The sequence below is a fragment of the Hyla sarda genome, chromosome 9 (genome assembly GCF_029499605.1).
Source record: "Hyla sarda isolate aHylSar1 chromosome 9, aHylSar1.hap1, whole genome shotgun sequence".
NCBI classification, from domain to species: Eukaryota; Metazoa; Chordata; class Amphibia; order Anura; family Hylidae; genus Hyla; species Hyla sarda.
Genome location: NC_079197.1, coordinates 136536876 through 136559769, shown reverse-complemented (window position 1 = coordinate 136559769; position 22894 = coordinate 136536876). Strand labels below are relative to the sequence as shown.

The 22894-nt window shown below is 43.7% G+C and overlaps 1 protein-coding gene across 1 annotated transcript; it reads left to right on the top strand.

Annotated features, from left to right (window-relative positions):
• Positions 1–337: 337 nt before the first annotated feature.
• On the top strand, positions 338–21564 carry LOC130291918 (homeobox protein ceh-30-like). The gene is made up of 4 exons (XM_056541352.1): positions 338–364; positions 3651–3822; positions 4592–4777; positions 20882–21564. Exons 1-4 carry the CDS (start codon positions 338–340, stop codon positions 21415–21417), a joined length of 921 nt encoding a protein of 306 aa, XP_056397327.1. The 3' UTR covers positions 21418–21564.
• The last annotated feature ends 1330 nt before the right edge of the window (positions 21565–22894 follow it).

The window sequence follows — 22894 nt, the reverse complement described above, 5'->3', positions numbered from 1 at the left end:
GATGGCTTTTTGAAGGGGAGGTGGAAAAACCAAAGTGCAGAAATGAAAATTGGCCTGGTAAAGTTATTTTCTGTCTAACCACAGTGCTCTCTACTGACACCTCTGTCCTTGTCAGGAACTGTCCAGAGCAGGAGAGGTTTTCTATGGGGATATGCTTCTAATTGCACAACTTCCTCTGTATTATTCAGCAGCTGATAAGTACTGGAAGGCTTCAGATTTTTGACATGGAAGTAATTTACACATCTGTTAAAATTTGAAAACATTTGTTTTTCACTTGTTTCCACCAGAGTTCCCCTTTAAGGCCAAATGGACTTAGTCCGTAACCCCTTCCCGACCTATGACGTACCGGTACGTCATGGGTCAGGTGAGGGGAATATGATGCGGGCCTGCGAGTCGGGTCCGCATCATAACTGGCTGATCCCCGCTGCTATCAGCAGCTGACATCTGCCAGTAAAGACGGACATGAGAGCTGGCTCCAATGTCCGTCATTGAAATGGTTAAATGCTGTGATCAATAACGATCACAGCATTTTAACATTAAATGCCGACTATCCCTGGGGTCTAGGGAAACCATCTGCAGCACCGCAATGTAATCGCTGGCTGAAGGTGGGTTGCTGGGTAAGAACAGGGACTTTCCTGTCCTTCCTGGTTTTTGGTGGATCAACAATGGCTTAAAGGGGTACTCCGGTGGAAAACAATTTTTTTTATTACAATCAGCTGGTGCCAGAAAGTTAAACAGATTTGTAAATCACTTCTATTTAAAAATCTTAATCTTTCCAAAAATGAGTTAAAAAAACTAAAAAAGTTACAAAAAATTTTTTTAAATGTAAAAAAAAAAATCAAACACAAGTCAGCTTAGGCCCCGTATGAAGTTCCGTCTGAAAATCAGCTAAAAACGTCAGTTACAAAATCCTATACGTCCATTAGAAAATCCCATTACAGTCTATGGGATTTTTCTAATAGCCGTTTTAACCCGTTATTAATAACGCCCATTATTGATAATGGGCTATAACGGGTTAAAACGGCTATTCACTGTATGGTGGATTGGACCTATCCTCAGGTATTTGGTTGCCATGTTATAATTGCAAAAATTGCAACTCCTTCATTTTATGTTCCCTTTAGGTATTAGGTCTCCTAGTCATGTATTCCTGTTCTGCTCTGTTCTCTCTGTGGTTTTCAATGCATCACCTATTGTTCTATTCCTTTTATATGTAATCAATGGTTTTTTACACGCTACATTTTTCAGATCTTGGTCCAGTATGTACCAATTACATCTAATAGCTAACTCTACTATCCTATTCATAGGGGAATTTTCCAAAAAGAAATGTAAATCGCTTATCTTGATTCTGCCTGGATTCATTCTGTAGAAGGTCTTGTCTCTCTATTTTATCAGCTCTTAGTCTACTCTTTTTTATTAACTTGAATCTGGTAAAACTACTTTTGTGGTCCTATATTAGGGAATTTTGAGTTAACAGAAGCTATAAAATACATTACATACTATGGAGGACCATTCACTAAATTGAAAGGGCATTGATTTAATTGAGAATTGTGCAATTCTTTTTTTGTCCCATGGGGGCACTGCAGGGAAATACTTCATTTGCTAGAGTATTCCCCCAGGATTACAGCTAGTCACTGAGGTCTCAGCAGTGAGTAACTCTGTGATCATTCTATTATTGGGTTCCTTTCTAACATAAAGGGATGTCACGCCCCACCCCCTCAATGCAAGTCTTTGGGAAGGGGCGTGGTGGCTGTCACGCCCCCTTCAATAGGCTTGCAGTGAGGAGACGGGGTGGCACATCAAGAGGGGGCGGAGCCGTGACTTCACGATACCCCGGACCCTGTGTCGCCCATCATCAGCCACGGAGCGATCTTCGCTCTGTGCAACTTATGAACGGGGGTGCTGTAGGAGAGACCACGGAGGTCCTCAGCGGCGGGACCCCCGCGATCCGGGCATCTTATCCCCTATCCTTTATATAGGGGATAAGATGTCTAGGGGCAGAGTACCCCTTTAATTTCTTCTGGTCCTCTCTATAAAACCTAGTTATCGGCCCTGGAAAATAGCCGCTATTTTGAACTCGCTTTGGAACGAAGTGCCGGCTGGAGAAAAAAGGTTGGGGCAAATTGTTGGCTTCCATTACTACCACTTTGCCCCTTTTTGAGACCTCTAGGTCTTGGAGATATTTGACAGTCTTCCCCCATTCTCCATGTACTTTGGACCTTCAGAGATTAGCTAGTGACTGGTTGACTCCTGTATGTAACTTTTTTATTTATAAAATATGGCTGGACCATTGTATCAATAAAGCCCTTATGCCTTCTGTCTCAGCCCCATTCCTCGTAGTCTGTGAGCTCTCACGAGCAGGGCCCTCACTCCTTCTGTCTGAATAGTTAGTGGGAAATATTATGTCTGATACTTGTCTTTATTTGTACTCTAAAATTGTAAAGTGTTGCGGAATCTGTTGGCGCTATATAAATAAAATTATTATTGTAATTATAAATTATAGTTAAAGCAGCAATTGAACTAGTGATACCAGTTTTATTTTAGTCTTTTCTTTTAATGTAGTTACAATTGTTTACTCTTCATTTTTTATAGTACTTTACAGTGTAGTTCCCAGCTCTGCCATGTACAGTAATTTCTATTAATTGTAGCTGCATTTCTTGACATTTCTTTGTTGTATAGAAAACATTTCTTCTAAAAAGTGTACTGTTCTACCATTAGAGGGCAGCACTGAGCTGATGAAAAGCAAGATGAAAAATTGTAAGAATCCAACCTGTACATGGATTAAGTTTATTTATTTATTAATGTTCCAGATTGTTTGTAGATTTATCTATCAATCCTTTATTTCATCTGTTATATATTATTATTCAAGAATTTAATTTATGATCCTTTCATTTTACTTTCTCCATCCTCATACAATTCATACATAGTCTCACAGATTCATTTTCCATTTGTATACTCCATGTATTTTATAATTCTTGTCACCTATTGGGTTTATATCTATATCTCTTCTATTTATTGATTGATTGACATCTATTCTATTCATTGGTTGCTTTATCCATCTGTCTTAGGCTTGTATCACACCACAAAATTACTCAGTTTTAAAGATCCGTACAAAGTTCCGTCTGAAAATCAGCTAAAAACGGCAGTTACAAAATCCAAGACGGCCGTTAGAAAATCCCATTATAGTCTATGGGATTTTTCTAATAGCTGTTTTAACCCGTTATAGCCGTTATCAATAACGGTGCATGCACCATTTCTCCCGTTACTATCGTCCATCACAAAATAATGGCCGTTATTAATAACTGGCTATAACGGGTTAAAACGGCTATTACGAAAATCCCATAGACTATAATGGGATTTTCTAACGGCTGTAGAGGATTTTTTAACTGCCGTTTTAAAGCTGATTTTCAGATGGAACTTCCTACAGATCTTTAAAACAGAGTAATTTTGTAGTATGAAAGGTGCCTTATGCGTTAGGTATTTCACTGATTTATTGAATCAGCCATTCATTTGTATCACAACAAGAGTTTATTTTACCCATGTACACTATGTATCATTCCTTTTTACATCCTATCACTTTTTCTATGGTGTATTACTCCTCTGTCCATCAGTAATGCATTTATTTTTTAATGTATTTATGTATTTCATTTCAGGTGTCTTACAACACTGTGCCACCCTGCCCCACTGTCACTTTAAGAGAAGTGGCTGCTGGGGCTGGTCACATGCCACACACAGTCCAGTCTGATATGCCCCACTTCCAGCTTGGGGTTGTGTTTCTGCTTAGAATCCTGTTCAAGGCTTATCCCTTACTAGTGCTATCTGTGAGTGGGCTGGAGTATATTAAAGATGTCTATAGATTTGCACCCCATTATTGGTAGAAACTTTTTTGAGGTGACAAGTGGATATTGGATGTCACCTCTTAGTCACTGCCTGCTACAGGGAGAAATACAAAGGGATCTAGCCACAGCAGAACGGCTAGATTGAAGAGAATGACTTCCAGGTACCCTAGTACACAAAGCTTTCTGGGTTACCCTCCTTCAGCCATAAGCCTTACTGTTCTTATGTTTAACCCAGTAGTGACCATTCACGAACATACATGATTGCGCCATTGGGTGTATGGGGCCTACGTCTTACCCTGCGGCTGCCAGCTGCTTCCAGCAGCTGCTAATAGCCATCATGGAGCAACCTAAAATGTCTGATCGCGGGGGCCCGCTGCTGAGACCCCACGCGATCTCCCATTCTATGCGGGGACTACATCTCTAGTTTCGAAAACTCTGTCACGCCCCCTCCCATAGACATGAATGGAAGGGGCGTGGCGTGACGTCACAACCCCAGTCCCAGAAACCCAGAGGTTTCTGAAACTGGAAATTTAGCACCCGAATAGAATGTGGGTGCTGCAGGGAGATCGCGGTGGGTCTCAGCAGCGGGCCCCCCGCGATCAGACACCTTATCCCCTATCCTTTGGATAGGGGATAAAATGTTTTTGCCCGGAATACCCCTTTAACACCTTAAATGACTTTGTCAAAGCTGGCAGTGGCTTTTAAAAAATATGTGCTGAGGTGGAAATAAAATAAAATAACACATACTTACCTAGCCCCAGTGCGCAACAGTTCCCACTCACCTTTGTCCGGTCTTCTTCCTTCCTTCTACTTCCGTGAAGAGCGCTTGGCACAAGACCTTCCAACTGTGAGTGGTGTCCCATGTCCCAGAGATAGCAGGAAGAAAAGAGAAAATAAGGAGACCAGACAGAGACAATCGGGTGCTGTGGGGGACCAGCTAGGTAAGTATGCATTTTTTTTCTATTTATATTTCTGCCATAGGCAGGCTGTACTATCAGATCACCAACTTAATTCCCTAATGACATAGGGTTGTTTTGAGGTTAATGTCCAGGCCAATTTTTATTTTTTTATTTAGTTTTTTCCCTTTAAAATCCAGAACTCTTTAAATTTTGCAAACTTTCAGGAGGTTTTGTTTCTACGCAGTGCACTTACCATTAAAATGACATGTGATCTTTATTCTGCAGGTCAATACAATTACAATATCCAATTTATATTGGTTTTGTTTTATTTTACTAAAAACAAATTAGTGCATTTTGTGAGAAAATTAGATTCAGCAAATCACCATTATTTGTTCAGCCATTTTGGGACAACCTAGGGAAGGGTGGGAGGGCTAATGGAGCCACTCAAACCACTATGACAACAGAAAATTGTACCATCACCATGGGGAACTACTATCCCCATCATCTCAGTCATACCCAATGGGCCTCTGGTCATCACTTACACCTAGTCCCTCAGGCTGCCACAAGATTAACAAACACATAGAAGATTAAACAGTCATGACCGTAAATGTTGGCTCCCCTGAATTTTTTCTAGAAAATTAAGTATTTCTCACAGAAAAGGATTGCAGTAACACATTTTTTCCTATACACATGTTTATTCCCTTTGTGTGTATTGGAACTAAACCAAAAAAGGTAGAAAAAAAGCAAATTGGACATAATGTCACCAAACTCCAAAAATGGGGTGGACAAAATTATTGGCACCCTTAACTTAATATTTGGTTGCACACCCTTTGGAAAAAATAACTAATATCAGTCGCTTCTTATAACCATCAATAAGCTTCTTACACCTCTCAGCCGGAATGTAAGACCACTCTTGCTTTGCAAACTGCTCCAGGTCTCTCTTATTGGAACGGCGCCTTTTCCCAACAACAATTTTAAGATCTCTCCACGGGTGTTCAATGGGATTTAGATCTGGACTCATTGCTGCCACTTCAGAACTCTCCAGCGCTTTGTTGCCATCCATTTCTGGGGGCTTTTTGATGTATGTTTGGGGTCATTGTCCTGCTGGAAGACCCAAGATCTCGGACGCAAACCCAGCTTTCTAACACTGGGCTGTACAGTGCGACCCAAAATCCATTGGTAATCCTCAGATTTCATGATGCCTTGTACACATTCAAGGCACCCAGTGCCAGAGGCAGAAAAACAACCCCAAAAATTTAATTGAACCTCCACCATATTTTACTATAGGTACTGTGTTCTTTTCTTTGTAGGCCTCATTCTGTTTTCAGTAAACAGTAGAATGATGTGCTTTACCAAAAGCTCTATCTTGATCTCATCTGTCCACAAGATGTTTTCCCAGAAGGATTTTGGCTTACTCAAGTTCATTTTGGCAAAATGTAGTCTTCCTTTTTTATGTCTCTGTGTCAGCAGTGAGGTCCTCCTGGGTCTCCTGCCATAGCGTTTCATTTCATTTAAATGTTGATGGATAGTTCGTGCTAACACTGCTGCTCCCTGAGCCTGCAGGACAGCTTAAATATCTTTGGAACTTGTTTGGGGCTGCTTATCCACCATCCCGACTATCCTGCGTTGACACCTTTCATACATTTTTCTCTTCCGTCCATGCCCAGGGAGATTAGCTACAGTGCCATGGGTTGCAAACTTCTTGGTAATGTTGCGCACTGTGGACAAAGGCAAATCTAGATCTCTGGAGATGGACTTGAGATTGTTGATATTTTTCCACAATTTTGGTTCTCAAGTCCTCAGACAGCTTTCTTCTCCTCTTTCTGTTGTCCATGCTTAGTGTGGCACACACAGACACACAATGCAAAGACTAAGTGAACTTTTACGGCCATGACTTTATAAAGGGGTACTCCACTGCCCCAGTGTTCGGAACATTTTCTTCTGAACACTGGGTACGGGCTGCGGGGGTCATTATGTCATGGCCACGTCCCTGTGGTGTCACACCCACGCCCACCATGATGTCACGCCACACCCCCTCAATGCAAGTCTATGGGAGGGAAAGCTGTCACCTATAGACTTGCATTAAGGGGGCGTGACATCACGGGCGTGGCCGTGATGTCACGACCCCCGCAGCCCACACCAAGCGTTCGGAACAAAATGTACCGAATGCTAGGGCAGTGGAGTACCCCTTTAATGAGACTGTGTATATCTCAGTGGTGGTGTATGCGTGATCAGTAGAGTGGTGTGTTGCCTTAAACCGTGCTTGGCTTTGCTGTTGTTTCCCCTGCCTGCTGCTGTCACATATCCCTCAGTAGTTGGCTGGGTTGTACCTTACTCTTCTTTTGTGTATTAGTGTTATGAGGCTATGGTTCCCGATATTAGGGGAGTAGCTGACTATCTATCTATTTATGCATCTCTCCTACATATGTCATATTTATCTTTCGATCTTAATTTCAAAATACATTCTTTTGGAGACTTTAAAGTGTATCTGTCATTAACAAAACTTTTGATATAATGTAGATAATACTATTATATGTATATTTGTAATTCGAGATGAGCGAATTTTAAAAAATTTGACTCCGCCGATTCGTCGAATTTTCCCTAAAAATAAGTTTCGTACCAATTTATTCACGGCGAATAGCTATTAAAAACGGCTATTTCTGGCCTACAGAGAGCCTCAATAGGGGTGTAGAACACTTTGCCTTGCTGTAACACACATAGGGAGTGTGCTGTGTTAGTGAAATAATACTGTTATTCAGTATGACATGCAGATTCTTTTGAAAATGTCCTTCATGCCATGAGAATGTAGTGACAAGAGTTACCTTCCATTCTGGACTTCTTACCTGGCTTTTATGTATAGCAATTATTTATTTAAATTATATTAAATATTATTTTAAAATTTACAAGTCACTTTTCATAAATTATAAAACATCTTTAGGGTCTATTCACACATATAGTATTCTGCGCAGATTTGATGTGCAGGATTTTCTGCTGCAGATGTCAGTGTAAACTGAATGACTGAACACAGCTTGAAATACTGCGCATCAAATCTGCTCAGAATACTGTACGTGGGAATAGACCCAAGGCTCCTGAGACGAGTACTGACAATTTGTCTACAACACCAGCAGGTGTGTACTTTTGGCTGGCCTTTCACGGCATTTAGGCCCTTAAGACTTTAACAGGAACAAAATAGTACTCCACTTAGATGTACGTGCATGGTATGCACTTATGAGGGGAGGACAATGCGCTCCAGTACGCTTAAAACAGTATTTGTGTACAACACCAGCTGGTGTGTACTTTTGGCTGGCCTTTCACAATATCTAGGCCCTTAAGACTTTAACAGGAACAAAATAGTACACCACTTAGATGTACGTATGTGGTATGAACTTATGAGGGGAGGACAATGCGCTCCAGTATGCTTAAAACAGTATTTGTGTACAACAACAGCTGGTGTGTACTTTTGGCTGGCCTTTCACAGTATCTAGGCCCTTAAGACTTTAACAGGAACAAAATAGTACACCACTTAGATGTACGTATGTGGTATGCACTTATGAGGGGAGGACAATGCGCTCCAGTACGCTTAAAAAAGTATTTGTGTACAACACCAGTACACACCCGTGCTGCAGCACACAGTCGCTGTGTACTATACCCAAAATTGCACTCTCTCTCAATCTCACTCCCTTCCCTATCAGTGCTTCTAGGCAAGATTTTGGATTGAGGTGAATCGCTGCTGTTCTGTGCAACACACTGCTCTCTGTCCCTCTCTGTAATAGAACGCTGTAGTGACTGGGAGGTGAATCTCTGCTGTAAAAATGCTTTTCTGTGCAACACACCACTGTCTGTCCCTCTCCATCTCTCTGCAATAAAAGGCTGAAGTGACTGGCCGCAAGATGGCTGCCGACTATATAGGGCTGTGACATCACAGGGGTGGCTGGCTGCGGATAAGCTGCATGCTGCATGTGATTCAGGGTCATCCCGCCAACTCTTCTTCCCGCCTTCCCAGGATTCCTTGCCCCATGTCCTCACATGTGGATCCGCCATTTAGATGCCCTGGAGCCTGGACCACACTAAATGAAGTTTACTGAAGCGCATTGCTGCAATATTTGCCTTTGTAGCGAATCAAATTTTTCATAAAATTCGTAACAAAATCGGATTTGTCAGATTCGTTTCGCTCATCCCTATTTGTTATATACATTGATTAAAAAATGTGGGTTCATATTTTGGGTAAAAAAAATGCTGTTCCTGCTATTGCCCATGTGTCTCTGTGAGGAGACCAAATACAGGAAGTGAGAACAGGACAAGATGGGCACAGAACCCTGCTTGTCCTCACTGAACAAAGCCCTGCTTGTCCTCAGTGTACAGAGCCCTGCTTGTCCTCAGTGTACAGAGCCCTGCTTGTCCTCAGTGTACAGAGCCCTGCTTGTCCTCAGTGCACAGAGCCCTGCTTTTCCTCAGTACACAGAGCCAGGCTTGTCCTCAGTGTACAAAGCCCTGCTTGTCCTCAGTGTACAGAGCCCTGCTTGTTCTCAGTGCACAGAGCCCTGCTTGTCCTCAGAGCACAGAGCCCTGCTTGTCCTCAGTGTACAGAGCCCTGCTTGTCCTCAGTGCACAGAGCCCTGCTTGTCCTCAGTGCACAGAGCCCTGCTTGTCCTCTGTGTACAGAGCCCTGCTTGTCTCAGTGTACAGAGCCCTGCTTGTCTCAGTGTACAGAGCCCTGCTTGTCCTCAGTGTACAGAGCCCTGCTTGTCCTCAGTGTACAGAGTCCTGCTTGTCCTCACTGCACAGAGCCCTGCTTGTCCTCAGTGTACAGAGCCCCGCTTGTCCTCAGTGTACAGAGGCCTGCTTGTCCTCAGTGTACAGAGCCCTGCTTGTCCTCAGTGTACAGATCACTGCTTGTCCTCAATGCACAGAGCCCAGCTTGTCCTCAATGCACAGAGCCCAGCTTGTCCTCAGTGTACAGAGCCCCGCTTGTCCTCAGTGCACAGAGCCCCGCTTGTCCTCAGTGTACAGAGCCCTGCTTGTCCTCAGTGTACAGAGCCCTGCTTGTCCTCAGTGTACAGAGCCCTGCTTGCCCTCAATGTACAGAGCCCTGCTCTTCCTCGGTACACAGAGCCCTACTTGTCTTCAGTGTACAGAGCCCTGCTTGTCCTCAGTGCACAGAGCCCTGCTTTTCCTCAGTGCACAGAGCCCTGCTTGTCCTCAGTGCACAGAGCCCTGCTTGTCCTCAGTGCACAGAGCCCTGCTTGTCCTCAGTGTACAGAGCCCTGCTCTTCCTCGGTACACAGAGCCCTGCTTGTCCACCCACACTTGCTGTATTTGGACTCCTCACAGACACATGCAGACAAAAATATACAAATGTTTTAACCAATATATATTACAAATATACATATAATGGTATTATCTACATTATATAAAAAAGTTTTTGTTAACGACAGGTACACTTTAAAATATTGGACGTCACCCATATCATAGACTAGAGTTCTCTTAGAATATTGGCAGCCAACGTTCCCAGGTAAGGTGCTGTTCACTCTGTTGTCAGTCTCAGCATACAGCACTATTATTTTTGTCAAAATAATGAAAAACCATGATGGAACCCTACAGTCCCAAATATAAGTCAGTGGGGCCCATCATACTCCATTAATATCCAATGTGAACAATGCCCAACAATGCTAGAGTGTCCCATGAATAATTTGGCCAGTCTCACACAGTAGTATTAGAGCCTTCTTTACACCACACAAGCTGGAAGCAGAGAGGGATGATCACTGTGATGTGTACTGTGAAAAAAAAAAAAAAAAAAGAATATTCGTGATTACGAATATATAGTGCTATATTCGCGAATAAAATTCGCATTGCGAATATTCACGAGCAACACTACTTATCACAATGGGGTGCATGTGTTACTGGCTCTTTACATATAAAAGTTTTATTCTACATGGTGATGCTCCTGCTACATTTCACAATATCTGGACCTCTTGGATTCACGATCCTCTTGTTGCTCACTTCTCACTGCCCGCTAATGATACTGCAACTAAGGAGCTCAGACATGCTATGTTGGCCATTGATGTCCCCACACATAAATATCCATTATTCTGATACAGAAGCCCAATTACACCTGATATATCACCTTGCTATTCCTGTGTAGCCACCACAGTCCACATTGTCACTTACATAATTGTTTGCATGTGACTATGACGTTATTTTTTTCATATACCTGTTATGAGTTTATAGTTGTATTGCTCTTTTTTGTTCAATTTTATATTATCTTTTATAATGTACCACAAGACTGTGTCTTTTGGACTTTTCTTTATTGAATTGGAAACCTAACATCTTATATTCTGTATCATTGTGAACATTTTGGTTGTTGTCATGGTATTTTTGCATGTTCAATCTAAAACATTTTGGAATAAATTAAAAAAACAAACAAACTAGAAACAAGATCAAGGAGACATCTATGCTTTTTATGACATTCAATGTTTTTTCATATGTAAAGGTTTGTTCATTATTAATTGATATCTTTTTGGAAATAACACAACAAAACACATACAGGTACCACTATGAGATCCTTGGCCCCTCACTTAGTACCTAAAAAACTAAAAAGCATGTGTGCACCTCACACTAGTACTTGCTCCCACAGACCTTATTTATTGGAGCTCTCCCAGGTGACCCCTAATAAGTCTGAGAAACTCATCACATGAGTGGTTGGATGCAGGGGAGTCCACCCTGCTCCTCCCCAACCCCAACAAGTATTGTTCTTCGTATCCAATTCTCTGGGAAGTGCCTCTTGCTCTGCTGTGGTTGCCGGAAATTGGACATATTAGCTGCACAACGGGACACCGCAGGAAGCGGAAGAAGACAGGGAGCGGAAAACGGGACACCGACATCGGAGCAACAGGGGAATGTAGGCAGGTGAGCTAAAGTTTGTTTTGTTTCATTTTGCAGCCCGGGCACGGAGGCTTAATTAAGAAAAAGGCCATAGTACTTGTCACGATGCCGGCTGGCAGGTAGTGGATCCTCTGTGCCAGAGAGGGATTGGCGTGGACCGTGCTAGTGGACCGGTTCTAAGCCACTACTGGTTTTCACCAGAGCCCGCCGCAAAGCGGGATGGTCTTGCTGCGGCGGTAGTGACCAGGTCGTATCCACTAGCAACGGCTCACCTCTCTGGCTGCTGAAGATAGGCGCGGTACAAGGGAGTAGGCAGAAGCAAGGTCGGACGTAGCAGAAGGTCGGGGCAGGCAGCAAGGATCGTAGTCAGGGGCAACGGCAGAAGGTCTGGAACACAGGCTAGGAACACACAAGGAACGCTTTCACTGGCACTAAGGCAACAAGATCCGGCAAGGGAGTGCAAGGGAAGTGAGGTAATATAGGGAAGTGCACAGGTGATTACCCTAATTGGAACCACTACGCCAATCAGCGGCGCAGTGGCCCTTTAAATCGCAGAGACCCGGCGCGCGCGCGCCCTAGGGAGCGGGGCCGCGCGCGCCGGGACAGAACAGACGGGGAGCGAGTCAGGTAGGGGAGCCGGGGTGCGCATCGCGAGCGGGCGCTACCCGCATCGCGAATCGCATCCCGGCTGGCAGCGGGATCGCAGCGCCCCGGGTCAGAGGACGTGACCGGAGCGCTGCAGCGGAGAGAGAGAAGCGAGCGCTCCGGGGAGGAGCGGGGACCCGGAGCGCTCGGCGTAACAGTACCCCCCCCCTTGGGTCTCCCCCTCTTCTTAGAGCCTGAGAACCTGAGGAGCAGACTTTTGTCTAGGATGTTGTCCTCAGGCTCCCAGGATCTCTCTTCAGGGCCACAACCCTCCCAGTCCACTAAAAAAAAATTTTTTCCTCTGACCTTTTTGGCAGCTAAGATTTCCTTGACCGAGAAGATGTCCGAGGAGCCGGAAACAGGAGTGGGAGGAACAGATTTGGGAGAAAAACGGTTGAGGATGAGTGGTTTGAGAAGAGAGACGTGAAAGGCATTAGGGATACGAAGAGAAGGAGGAAGAAGAAGTTTATAAGAGACAGGATTAATTTGACGCAAAATTTCGAAAGGACCAAGATAGCGTGGTCCCAACTTGTAGCTAGGGACACGGAAGCGGACATATTTAGCGGAGAGCCATACCTTGTCTCCAGGGGAAAAAACGGGAGGAGCTCTTCTTTTCTTATCCGCGAATCTCTTCATGCGTGAAGAAGCCTGTAAGAGAGAATTTTGGGTCTCTCTCCATATGATGGAAAGGTCACGAGAAATTTCATCCACAGCGGGCAGACCAGAGGGCAAGGGAGTAGGGAGGGGGGGAAGAGGGTGACGGCCGTACACCACGAAAAATGGGGATTTGGAGGAAGATTCAGAGACCCTGAAGTTATACGAGAATTCGGCCCATGGGAGGAGATCTGCCCAGTCATCCTGGCGGGAGGAAACAAAATGTCGCAAATAATCACCCAAGATCTGGTTAATTCTTTCTACTTGTCCATTGGACTGGGGATGATATGCAGAAGAAAAATTTAATTTAATCTTGAGTTGTTTACAGAGAGCCCTCCAGAATTTAGACACGAATTGGACGCCTCTATCCGAGACAATCTGCGTAGGCAACCCGTGAAGACGAAAAATGTGTACAAAAAATTGTTTAGCCAACTGAGGCGCAGAAGGAAGACCAGGAAGAGGGATGAAATGTGCCATTTTGGAGAATCGATCAACGACCACCCAAATAACAGTGTTGCCACGGGAAGGGGGTAAATCAGTAATAAAATCCATACCAATCAGAGACCAAGGCTGTTCGGGGACAGGCAGAGGATGAAGAAAACCAGCGGGCTTCTGGCGAGGAGTCTTATCCCGGGCACAGATAGTGCAGGCTCGCACAAAGTCCACAACATCCGTCTCCAGAGTCGGCCACCAATAGAAGCGGGAGATGAGTTGCACAGATTTCTTGATACCCGGATGACCTGCGAGATGGGAGGAGTGACCCCATTTGAGGATTCCGAGGCGTTGGCGAGGAGAAACAAAGGTCTTTCCTGGAGGAGTCTGCCTGATGAAGGCAGGAGAAGTGGAGATCAGGCAGTCGGGTGGAATGATGTGTTGGGGAGAGGGTTCAACTTCTGAGGCATCCGAGGAACGAGAGAGAGCATCGGCCCTAATGTTCTTATCGGCAGGACGAAAGTGAATCTCAAAATTAAATCGGGCAAAGAACAGAGACCACCGGGCCTGGCGAGGATTCAGCCGTTGGGCAGACTGGAGGTAGGAGAGGTTCTTGTGGTCGGTGTAGATAATAACAGGAGAACTTGATCCCTCCAGCAGATGCCTCCATTCCTCAAGTGCTAATTTAATGGCTAGAAGCTCTCGATCCCCGATGGAGTAGTTCCTCTCCGCTGGAGAGAAGGTCCTAGAGAAAAAACCACAAGTGACAGCATGCCCGGAAGAATTTTTTTGTAGGAGAACAGCTCCAGCTCCCACTGAGGAGGCATCAACCTCCAATAGGAAGGGTTTGGAAGGGTCGGGTCTGGAGAGGACGGGAGCCGAAGAAAAGGCAGACTTGAGTCGTTTAAAGGCGTCTTCTGCTTGAGGAGGCCAGGACTTGGGATCAGCATTTTTTTTGGTTAAAGCCACGATAGGAGCCACAATGGTAGAAAAATGTGGAATAAATTGCCTGTAATAATTGGCGAACCCCAAAAAGCGTTGGATAGCACGGAGTCCGGAGGGGCGTGGCCAATCTAAGACGGCAGAGAGTTTGTCTGGATCCATCTGTAGTCCCCGGCCAGAGACCAAATATCCAAGAAAAGGAAGAGATTGGCATTCAAACAGACATTTCTCAATTTTGGCATAGAGTTGGTTGTCACGAAGTCTCTGAAGAACCATACGGACATGCTGGCGGTGTTCTTCTAGATTGGCAGAAAAAATTAGGATATCGTCCAGATATACAACAACACAGGAGTATAACAGATCACGAAAAATTTCATTGACAAAGTCTTGGAAGACGGCAGGGGCGTTGCACAGGCCAAAGGGCATGACCAGATACTCAAAGTGTCCATCTCTGGTGTTAAATGCCGTTTTCCACTCGTCCCCCTCTCTGATGCGGATGAGGTTATAGGCGCCTCTTAAGTCCAATTTAGTAAAGATGTGGGCACCTTGGAGGCGATCAAAGAGTTCAGAGATGAGGGGTAAGGGGTAGCGGTTCTTAACCGTGATTTTATTAAGACCGCGGTAGTCAATGCAAGGACGTAGGGAGCCATCTTTTTTGGACACAAAGAAAAATCCGGCTCCGGCAGGGGAGGAGGATTTACGGATAAAGCCCTTTTTTAGATTCTCCTGGACGTATTCGGACATGGCAAGAGTCTCTGGGGCAGAGAGAGGATAAATTCTGCCCCGGGGTGGGGTAGTGCCCGGGAGGAGGTCGATAGGGCAATCATAAGGCCTGTGAGGAGGTAGAGTCTCAGCTTGCTTTTTGCAGAAAACATCCGCGAAGTCCATATAGGCCTTAGGGAGACCGGTTACTGGAGGAACCACAGAGTTACGGCAAGGGTTACTGGGAACCGGTTTTAGACAGTTCTTGGAACAAGAGGACCCCCAACTCTTGATCTCCCCAGTGGACCAATCCAGGGTTGGGGAATGAAGTTGAAGCCAGGGAAGTCCAAGGAGAATCTCCGAGGTGCAATTGGGGAGGACCAAAAGTTCAATCCTCTCATGATGAGATCCGATGCTCATAAGAAGGGGCTCCGTGCGGAAACGTATGGTACAGTCCAATCTTTCATTATTTACACAATTGATGTAGAGGGGTCTGGCGAGACTGGTCACTGGGATGTTGAACCTGTTGACGAGAGAGGCCAAAATAAAATTTCCTGCAGATCCAGAGTCCAAGAAGGCCACAGTAGAGAAGGAGAAGGCAGAGGCAGACATCCGCACAGGCACAGTAAGACGTGGAGAAGCAGAGTAGACATCAAGGACTGTCTCACCTTTGTGCGGAGTCAGCGTACGTCTTTCCAGGCGGGGAGGACGGATAGGACAATCCCTCAGGAAGTGTTCGGTACTAGCACAGTACAGGCAGAGGTTCTCCATACGGCGTCGTGTCCTCTCTTGAGGTGTCAGGCGAGACCGGTCGACCTGCATAGCCTCCACGGCGGGAGGCACAGGAACAGATTGCAGGGGACCAGAGGAGAGAGGAGCCGAGGAGACGAAACGCCTCGTGCGAACAGAGTCCATATCTTGGCGGAGTTCCTGACGCCTTTCAGAAAAACGCATGTCAATGCGAGTGGCTAGGTGAATAAGTTCATGTAGATTAGCAGGAATTTCTCGTGCGGCCAGAACATCTTTAATGTTGCTGGATAGGCCTTTTTTGAAGGTCGCGCAGAGGGCCTCATTATTCCAGGACAATTCTGAAGCAAGTGTACGGAATTGTACGGCATACTCGCCAACGGAAGAATTACCCTGGACCAGGTTCAACAGGGCAGTCTCAGCAGAAGAGGCTCGGGCAGGTTCCTCAAAGACACTTCGGATTTCCGAGAAGAAGGAGTGTACAGAGGCAGTGACGGGGTCATTGCGGTCCCAGAGCGGTGTGGCCCATGACAGGGCTTTTCCGGACAGAAGACTGACTACGAAAGCCACCTTAGACCTTTCAGTAGGAAACTGGTCCGACATCATCTCCAGATGCAGGGAACATTGGGAAAGAAAACCACGGCAAAACTTAGAGTCCCCATCAAATTTATCCGGCAAGGATAAGCGTATCCCAGGAGCGGCCACTCGCTGCGGAGGAGGTGCAGGAGCTGGCGGAGGAGATGACTGCTGAAGCTGTGGTAGTAACTGTTGTAGCATAACGGTCAGTTGAGACAGCTGTTGGCCTTGTTGCGCTATCTGTTGTGACTGCTGGGCGACCACCGTGGTGAGGTCAGCGACAACTGGCAGAGGAACTTCAGCGGGATCCATGGCCGGATCTACTGTCACGATGCCGGCTGGCAGGTAGTGGATCCTCTGTGCCAGAGAGGGATTGGCGTGGACCGTGCTAGTGGACCGGTTCTAAGCCACTACTGGTTTTCACCAGAGCCCGCCGCAAAGCGGGATGGTCTTGCTGCGGCGGTAGTGACCAGGTCGTATCCACTAGCAACGGCTCACCTCTCTGGCTGCTGAAGATAGGCGCGGTACAAGGGAGTAGGCAGAAGCAAGGTCGGACGTAGCAGAAGGTCGGGGCAGGCAGCAAGGATCGTAGTCAGGGGCAACGGCAGAAGGTCTGGAACACAGGCTAGGAACACACAAGGAACGCTTTCACTGGCACTAAGGCAACAAGATCCGGCAAGGGAGTGCAAGGGAAGTGAGGTAATATAGGGAAGTGCACAGGTGATTACCCTAATTGGAACCACTACGCCAATCAGCGGCGCAGTGGCCCTTTAAATCGCAGAGACCCGGCGCGCGCGCGCCCTAGGGAGCGGGGCCGCGCGCGCCGGGACAGAACAGACGGGGAGCGAGTCAGGTAGGGGAGCCGGGGTGCGCATCGCGAGCGGGCGCTACCCGCATCGCGAATCGCATCCCGGCTGGCAGCGGGATCGCAGCGCCCCGGGTCAGAGGACGTGACCGGAGCGCTGCAGCGGAGAGAGAGAAGCGAGCGCTCCGGGGAGGAGCGGGGACCCGGAGCGCTCGGCGTAACAGTACTCCTTTAAAAATCCAACATGTTTGACCCTTCTCTCCACCGACATCCTCTGTTGATGGAGAGTTGTGAGGCCGCTTTATACCTTAGACTGAACCAGCTCAAGTCAGAGGGTTTGGCCAATTTTAGTGCAGGGGTAGAACCGTTCATAGCCTCATAATCCCCCCAGGAGTGACCAGTTATGACAGCAAAGCACAGGCTAGAATAGATGATGAAGCTAAATGCAATTTGAAAATTTCATCCAAGTGCAAAACAAAATATCACAATGATGTGGTATTATGGAAAAAAGAGGTCCACAAGCCAGTAGGTCATGAAAGTGTCAAAACCAAGTGGCCATTGTTTGCAGAAGATTAAGGAGGTGTGTTTTTACCTCCAACCAAGCATTACCCACTTCTGACGCACAAGAAGAGACGTTCAGCATGTGAATTAAGCTAAAGTGTACAGTGTACTGAAAACACATTGGGGGATATTTATGAAAACCTGTCCAGAGGAAAAGTTGCCCATAGCAACCAATCAGATCGCTTCTTTCATTTTGCAGAGGTCTTGTTAAAAATGAAAGAAGTGATCTGATTGGTTGCTATGGGCCACTGGGCAACTTTTCCTCTGCACGGGTTTTGATAAATCTCCCCCCCCCCCCCCCCCCATTGAATGATTAGGTTTATAGATGTTTTTTGCTTTTTTTTTTGTGCTCCAAGCAGAATAAAGACTTAGGTATTTTGTAAATACAACATGGCAGATTCCCATTTTGTCTGCTGCTTGGGGACAACCGAATACAGATCCCCATAACACATAATATTATCAGTAAATTCTGCTGAAATAAGTGGGATCCACCAACATTATTCTGATGCAGCTTATAGCCCAATTTTGGAGACAAAATACTAATTTATTTATTTATTTAACATGACTGTATATACATGGCAATTCCCAAATATGATGGTATTGTGGCCAATTTATTTCTCAGCTATGGGTAGAAACTGTGTGGTGGTAGAGAATTTCACATCCTCGAGAGTTTACAATAGTCTGTAGGATATATATTGTGATAACTATTTTATACAACCTTTTGCATATAACCATAAGAATTATTTTGGCTGTTTTGACACTGTTATATTTGGGCTGGTCACTAAGACTGGTCACACAGGACAAAGACAGTGAAGGGAAACATGACCTAGACATCTCTTATCTCTCCTTCACTCTTACTAAAGCATTAAGGCCCCTTATAGCCCAGCCAAGTGATTAAACATCCTATTAGCATTGTTCTAGAGTAAGCTCCTCCCTTTCTGCCACTTGTTCCTCTTCTCCCTGATGCTCCCTGGGCCACAAAGTCTTGATAAGATTTGTGCACAGGAGCAGAGCGGGTAGTTATTGCTTTCAAGCCTAGACATCAATACAACAGGCGCTTCACTGCTGTGGACTCAGAGTGTCCTGTTGTCACTTGGGCTGTGGCGTAGTGTCCAACCAACAGCTGGCATGGAGGATCTTAAAGCTTACTCACTAGACTCGTGTCTAGAAGGATATGCTCCCCTGGTTCAGGTATCGCACCAGCCTTGTCTCCAACCACCGATGGGTGCACCTGGATTCTCTATGTCCCACTGTCTCCCTCAGAACTCAATCAGAACTTGTTGTCCTGGAAGTTACTCAAATTCGGGAGAGCTAACCTCCTACCAGGATAATTTCCGTGGTACTGACTGGTATGGAACCAGCCAAGAAATGCATTACCCTTCTTGTAAGTACCTAACATGCAAGAAATTAGTAAAAAATTTAGAGAAATTTAGAATACATTTTAACATGATCCAATGTTATTATAATTAACAATTTACAGAATTAAATCTCTCACATTTTAACTTTACAATATTGGATATGTTTTGAAAATTTTTAGAAATGTTTCAATTTGTAGGGCTTTTGTGTTATGTAAATTCAAAAGTTATCCTTAAGTTCATGGATACTACTGATATTTAGTATCACATTTGCTGTTGCTATTTTAACAAAATGACCTACGATAATGTATAGACAATGTAAATAAATAATGTATCAGCCTTAATTTGCATATTGTTTACCGACCACTCATCATCACTACAATTGTGGAGAAAATGAGTGCATCATCTTTAGCGCCTAACATGCAAGGTATATAGACTAGAATGTCCATCTGATCGGAGTTAAATCCCTGACCCTATTGTTAGGCTTGAAAATTCTTATTGATCCTTGGCCTCTTCCCTTTTGCTTAAGAATCCTAGAAATAATCTTTTGTTGATCTGAAAAGTGACAAATATATAGAGCTCATACCTGTCCACTTATCACCAGCCAGGCCCCAATGACTATTGTAATCTTGAAGCCAGGGACATATTGACGATAACACCCTGTCTCATGTCCTTGATGAGAGATATATGTTTTTTTTTTTTTAAAAACATGAGTTACCTTCCAAAAAAGATGCAGCTCCTAATACTGTTTATATAGTTATATATTTATTGGGTATTTTTTTTATTTATCTCCACGGACACATGTTTTTGTTTTACTCTCAAAGTACAAGAACGGAATACTTTATGAAGCAATTATTCTCTTATCTGTGTGCTTTTTCACTGCTTTTCTAGAATCTATTGTGGTAGACAGACAGATATTTACCCAAAGAATAGGCTTATTGTAGACGTTATCTTATCTGTATCCTTATTCCAATATTTGAATTCAGATTTTGGTGACCCCAATCAGACAGAATACTTTGTGTGTTTATATCATAGTCTCAGAAATCCCCTATTAGCCCGCAACCTTCTTAAAAAAAAAAAATAATAATATATGTATATATATATATATATATATTTTATTTTTTATTTTTTTTTATTTTTTTTCAAAAATAAACAAATTTCTATTATTTGTAAATTTTTGTTTGGAAAGAAATGTTTCCACCAATATGGTAATATGGCGATATTTATTAGCATCTGCCTCATAAGGGTTTTTTGCCTTTCTCTGGATCACCACAGAAGGGTTAAAGGTTGAACTTGACGAACTCTTGTCCTTGTAACTAATATAAAAATATCAAAAGTTTTAACATAATAATAGTATTCACACAATTTACTATCATCATTAAATATATTATTACTAAAAATAATAATAATAATAAACCTAAACTATGTAAATTCCCCCCATATCCACTCTCATACTAATCTTAATCCAATCTCTTGGTTAAGATTGTTTATTCGGATTACAAACAGAGCGAAGAATTCTAAGTGGAACCTTAAGAGGGCTTGTGCTGTGCAGGGTTTAATGTTTTCTTTTTAATACAGATAAATACAGAGTAACATTGTTCCCGTTGCACGGCAACAGGAATTTTGCAAAAAGTTGACTGTACAAATACTTTTATTTTGTATTTTTTCTATTTATATATAAAAATAATATAATTAATTTTCTAATACTTTTCAGTAGGTACACACAGCTTAAAGAATTAATTACTGATAATTTTCCTTTTAATTATAATTTTTTTTTAGAATTTTAAACAATCCATTATGCTTTTAAACAAATAATAAATGTATTTGTTTATTTATTTTATTTAGTTCCAAGAATCATTACATCTGGATTTAATGTTTCAGCCTCTAGCTGCCTGGGATATATTGGGGATGGAGTAAAACCTTCCTTGTACCTTCAGCACACGTCCAAAAGAAAAAGAAGGGTCCTTTTTTCACAGGCCCAAGTGTATGAGCTCGAGAAAAGATTTGAGCAACAGAAATATCTTACTGCACCAGAGAGGGAGCAGCTGGCCAAACATATCCACCTCACCCCTAACCAGGTCAAGATCTGGTTCCAGAATCATCGCTACAAAATGAAGAGGCAAGCCAAAAACCGGGATCATCTAGGCGAGGAGGAAGCCAAGCCCTACAGCGTGGAGTCTGATGATGCCAAGGTGGCATGTAGTAGTCCATGTACCTCCATCGAGGACTATAGCGACATGAAGATAGACTATAAGTGTTCAATCCAAGACCAACATCTCAATGGCCAAAGTCTGTTCTTGGGTCAGGACTTCCTCAGCTCTACCTCAGACCTTAATGAGTTTGATAAGTCGTCTCGAAATATGGTCTTTAAACCTTGGTGACTGAGAGAATATCCTTATCCTTCCTATGTTAAAAATGGTGGACATAAGTATAGCTGCCACTCCTACCCTTAATCCATTGATTTTAAAAATATAGTGATATGATGCATAGATGTTGGGTGAAGATGAGATATTTTTTACATAAAGCAGCTTGTCGGCCATTTGGTCTCTACAGATGGAGCTTAGAGAGAGAGCTGATTGGTTCTGTTGGATCTGACCTTGCTTTTATATGATGAAGAATGGAGAACTCAAAAAAAAGAATAAAAAAGTAGGCTCCATGTACGAGATATATTTTATATTTTTAATTAAAAAAAAATATCAGTGGCTCTTAGAAGTAACGATTATTAATGTTCTTCTTTCGTAGAAATAATTAAATTATAAATAACTGCCATTATACTACATGCGATGCAGAAACCGGTTAATGGTATGAAGTAGACACGTTCCAAAAAATATATTTTATAACTATATATTTTATTATAAGATAGACCGGTGATCTATTTGGAAAATAGATCATTTTTAGATAAACCAGAAATTCTTGTTAAAATGGAAAGCAAACACCTTCTCCGATATTTTCTTTTCTTTTAAGGCTGTGTTCACACGTTCAGTTTTCTTGAATGCAAAGCCAGAAATGGATCTTAAAAAAAAAAAGCAGAATTCTCCGTCTTTCCTTTATATGCGGCCTCCATCTATGATCTGACTTTGCATTCAAGAATTGCAAATAACAACCTGACTGTGTGAACCCGTGCTTAATGTTTGTGTAATAAAATGTTTTATTCATGTGATTACCTTTGTAATATAGCACTTCAAAATATTTAACAAATTAAAACACACTAACAAAAATAAATCGGATTTTTAGTCACTAGTATAGATATAGGGGGGGTATTTATCAATTTTGCCTGATGACCGTTTCTTTTTACCCCTTTTTTTTTTTTCACTTTGGTTTTCGTGGACCTGCACCAAATTTATCATTTGGCGCACGTTGTTAGTAATTTTGGCGCAAATGTTGAAATCAGCCGTTCACAGCGCCTTTTACACAGAACTTACCCCCACAGAGGACGCGTATTTTACCCCTTGTGCAGCCATTTCGGAGTCCCTCCTGCAGTATATCAGCAAGCGACATGAGTTATTTTCTTTTGTGGGGTTTATAATCACCATGTGAGATGGATTTTATTTTATACTTGGGTATTTTTTTTGTTACTTTAGTGTAGTGGTCTTCAACCTGCAGACCTCCAGATGTTGCAAAACTACAATTCCCAGCATGCCCGGACAGCCGTTGGCTGTCCGGGCATGCTGGGAGTTGTAGTTTTGCAACATCTGTAGGTCCGCAGGTTGGAGACCACTGCTTTAGTTAGTGCTTACCTTTCCTGAACCTGTGTGGTCATGTCCAATGTTGGCTCAACGGAGGGTGAAGGTTCCTCAGAGACAACTATGTCGCAGGATAGTATTGCGCAGCCCCGGAGGCGTCGCTGCTTTCACCCCA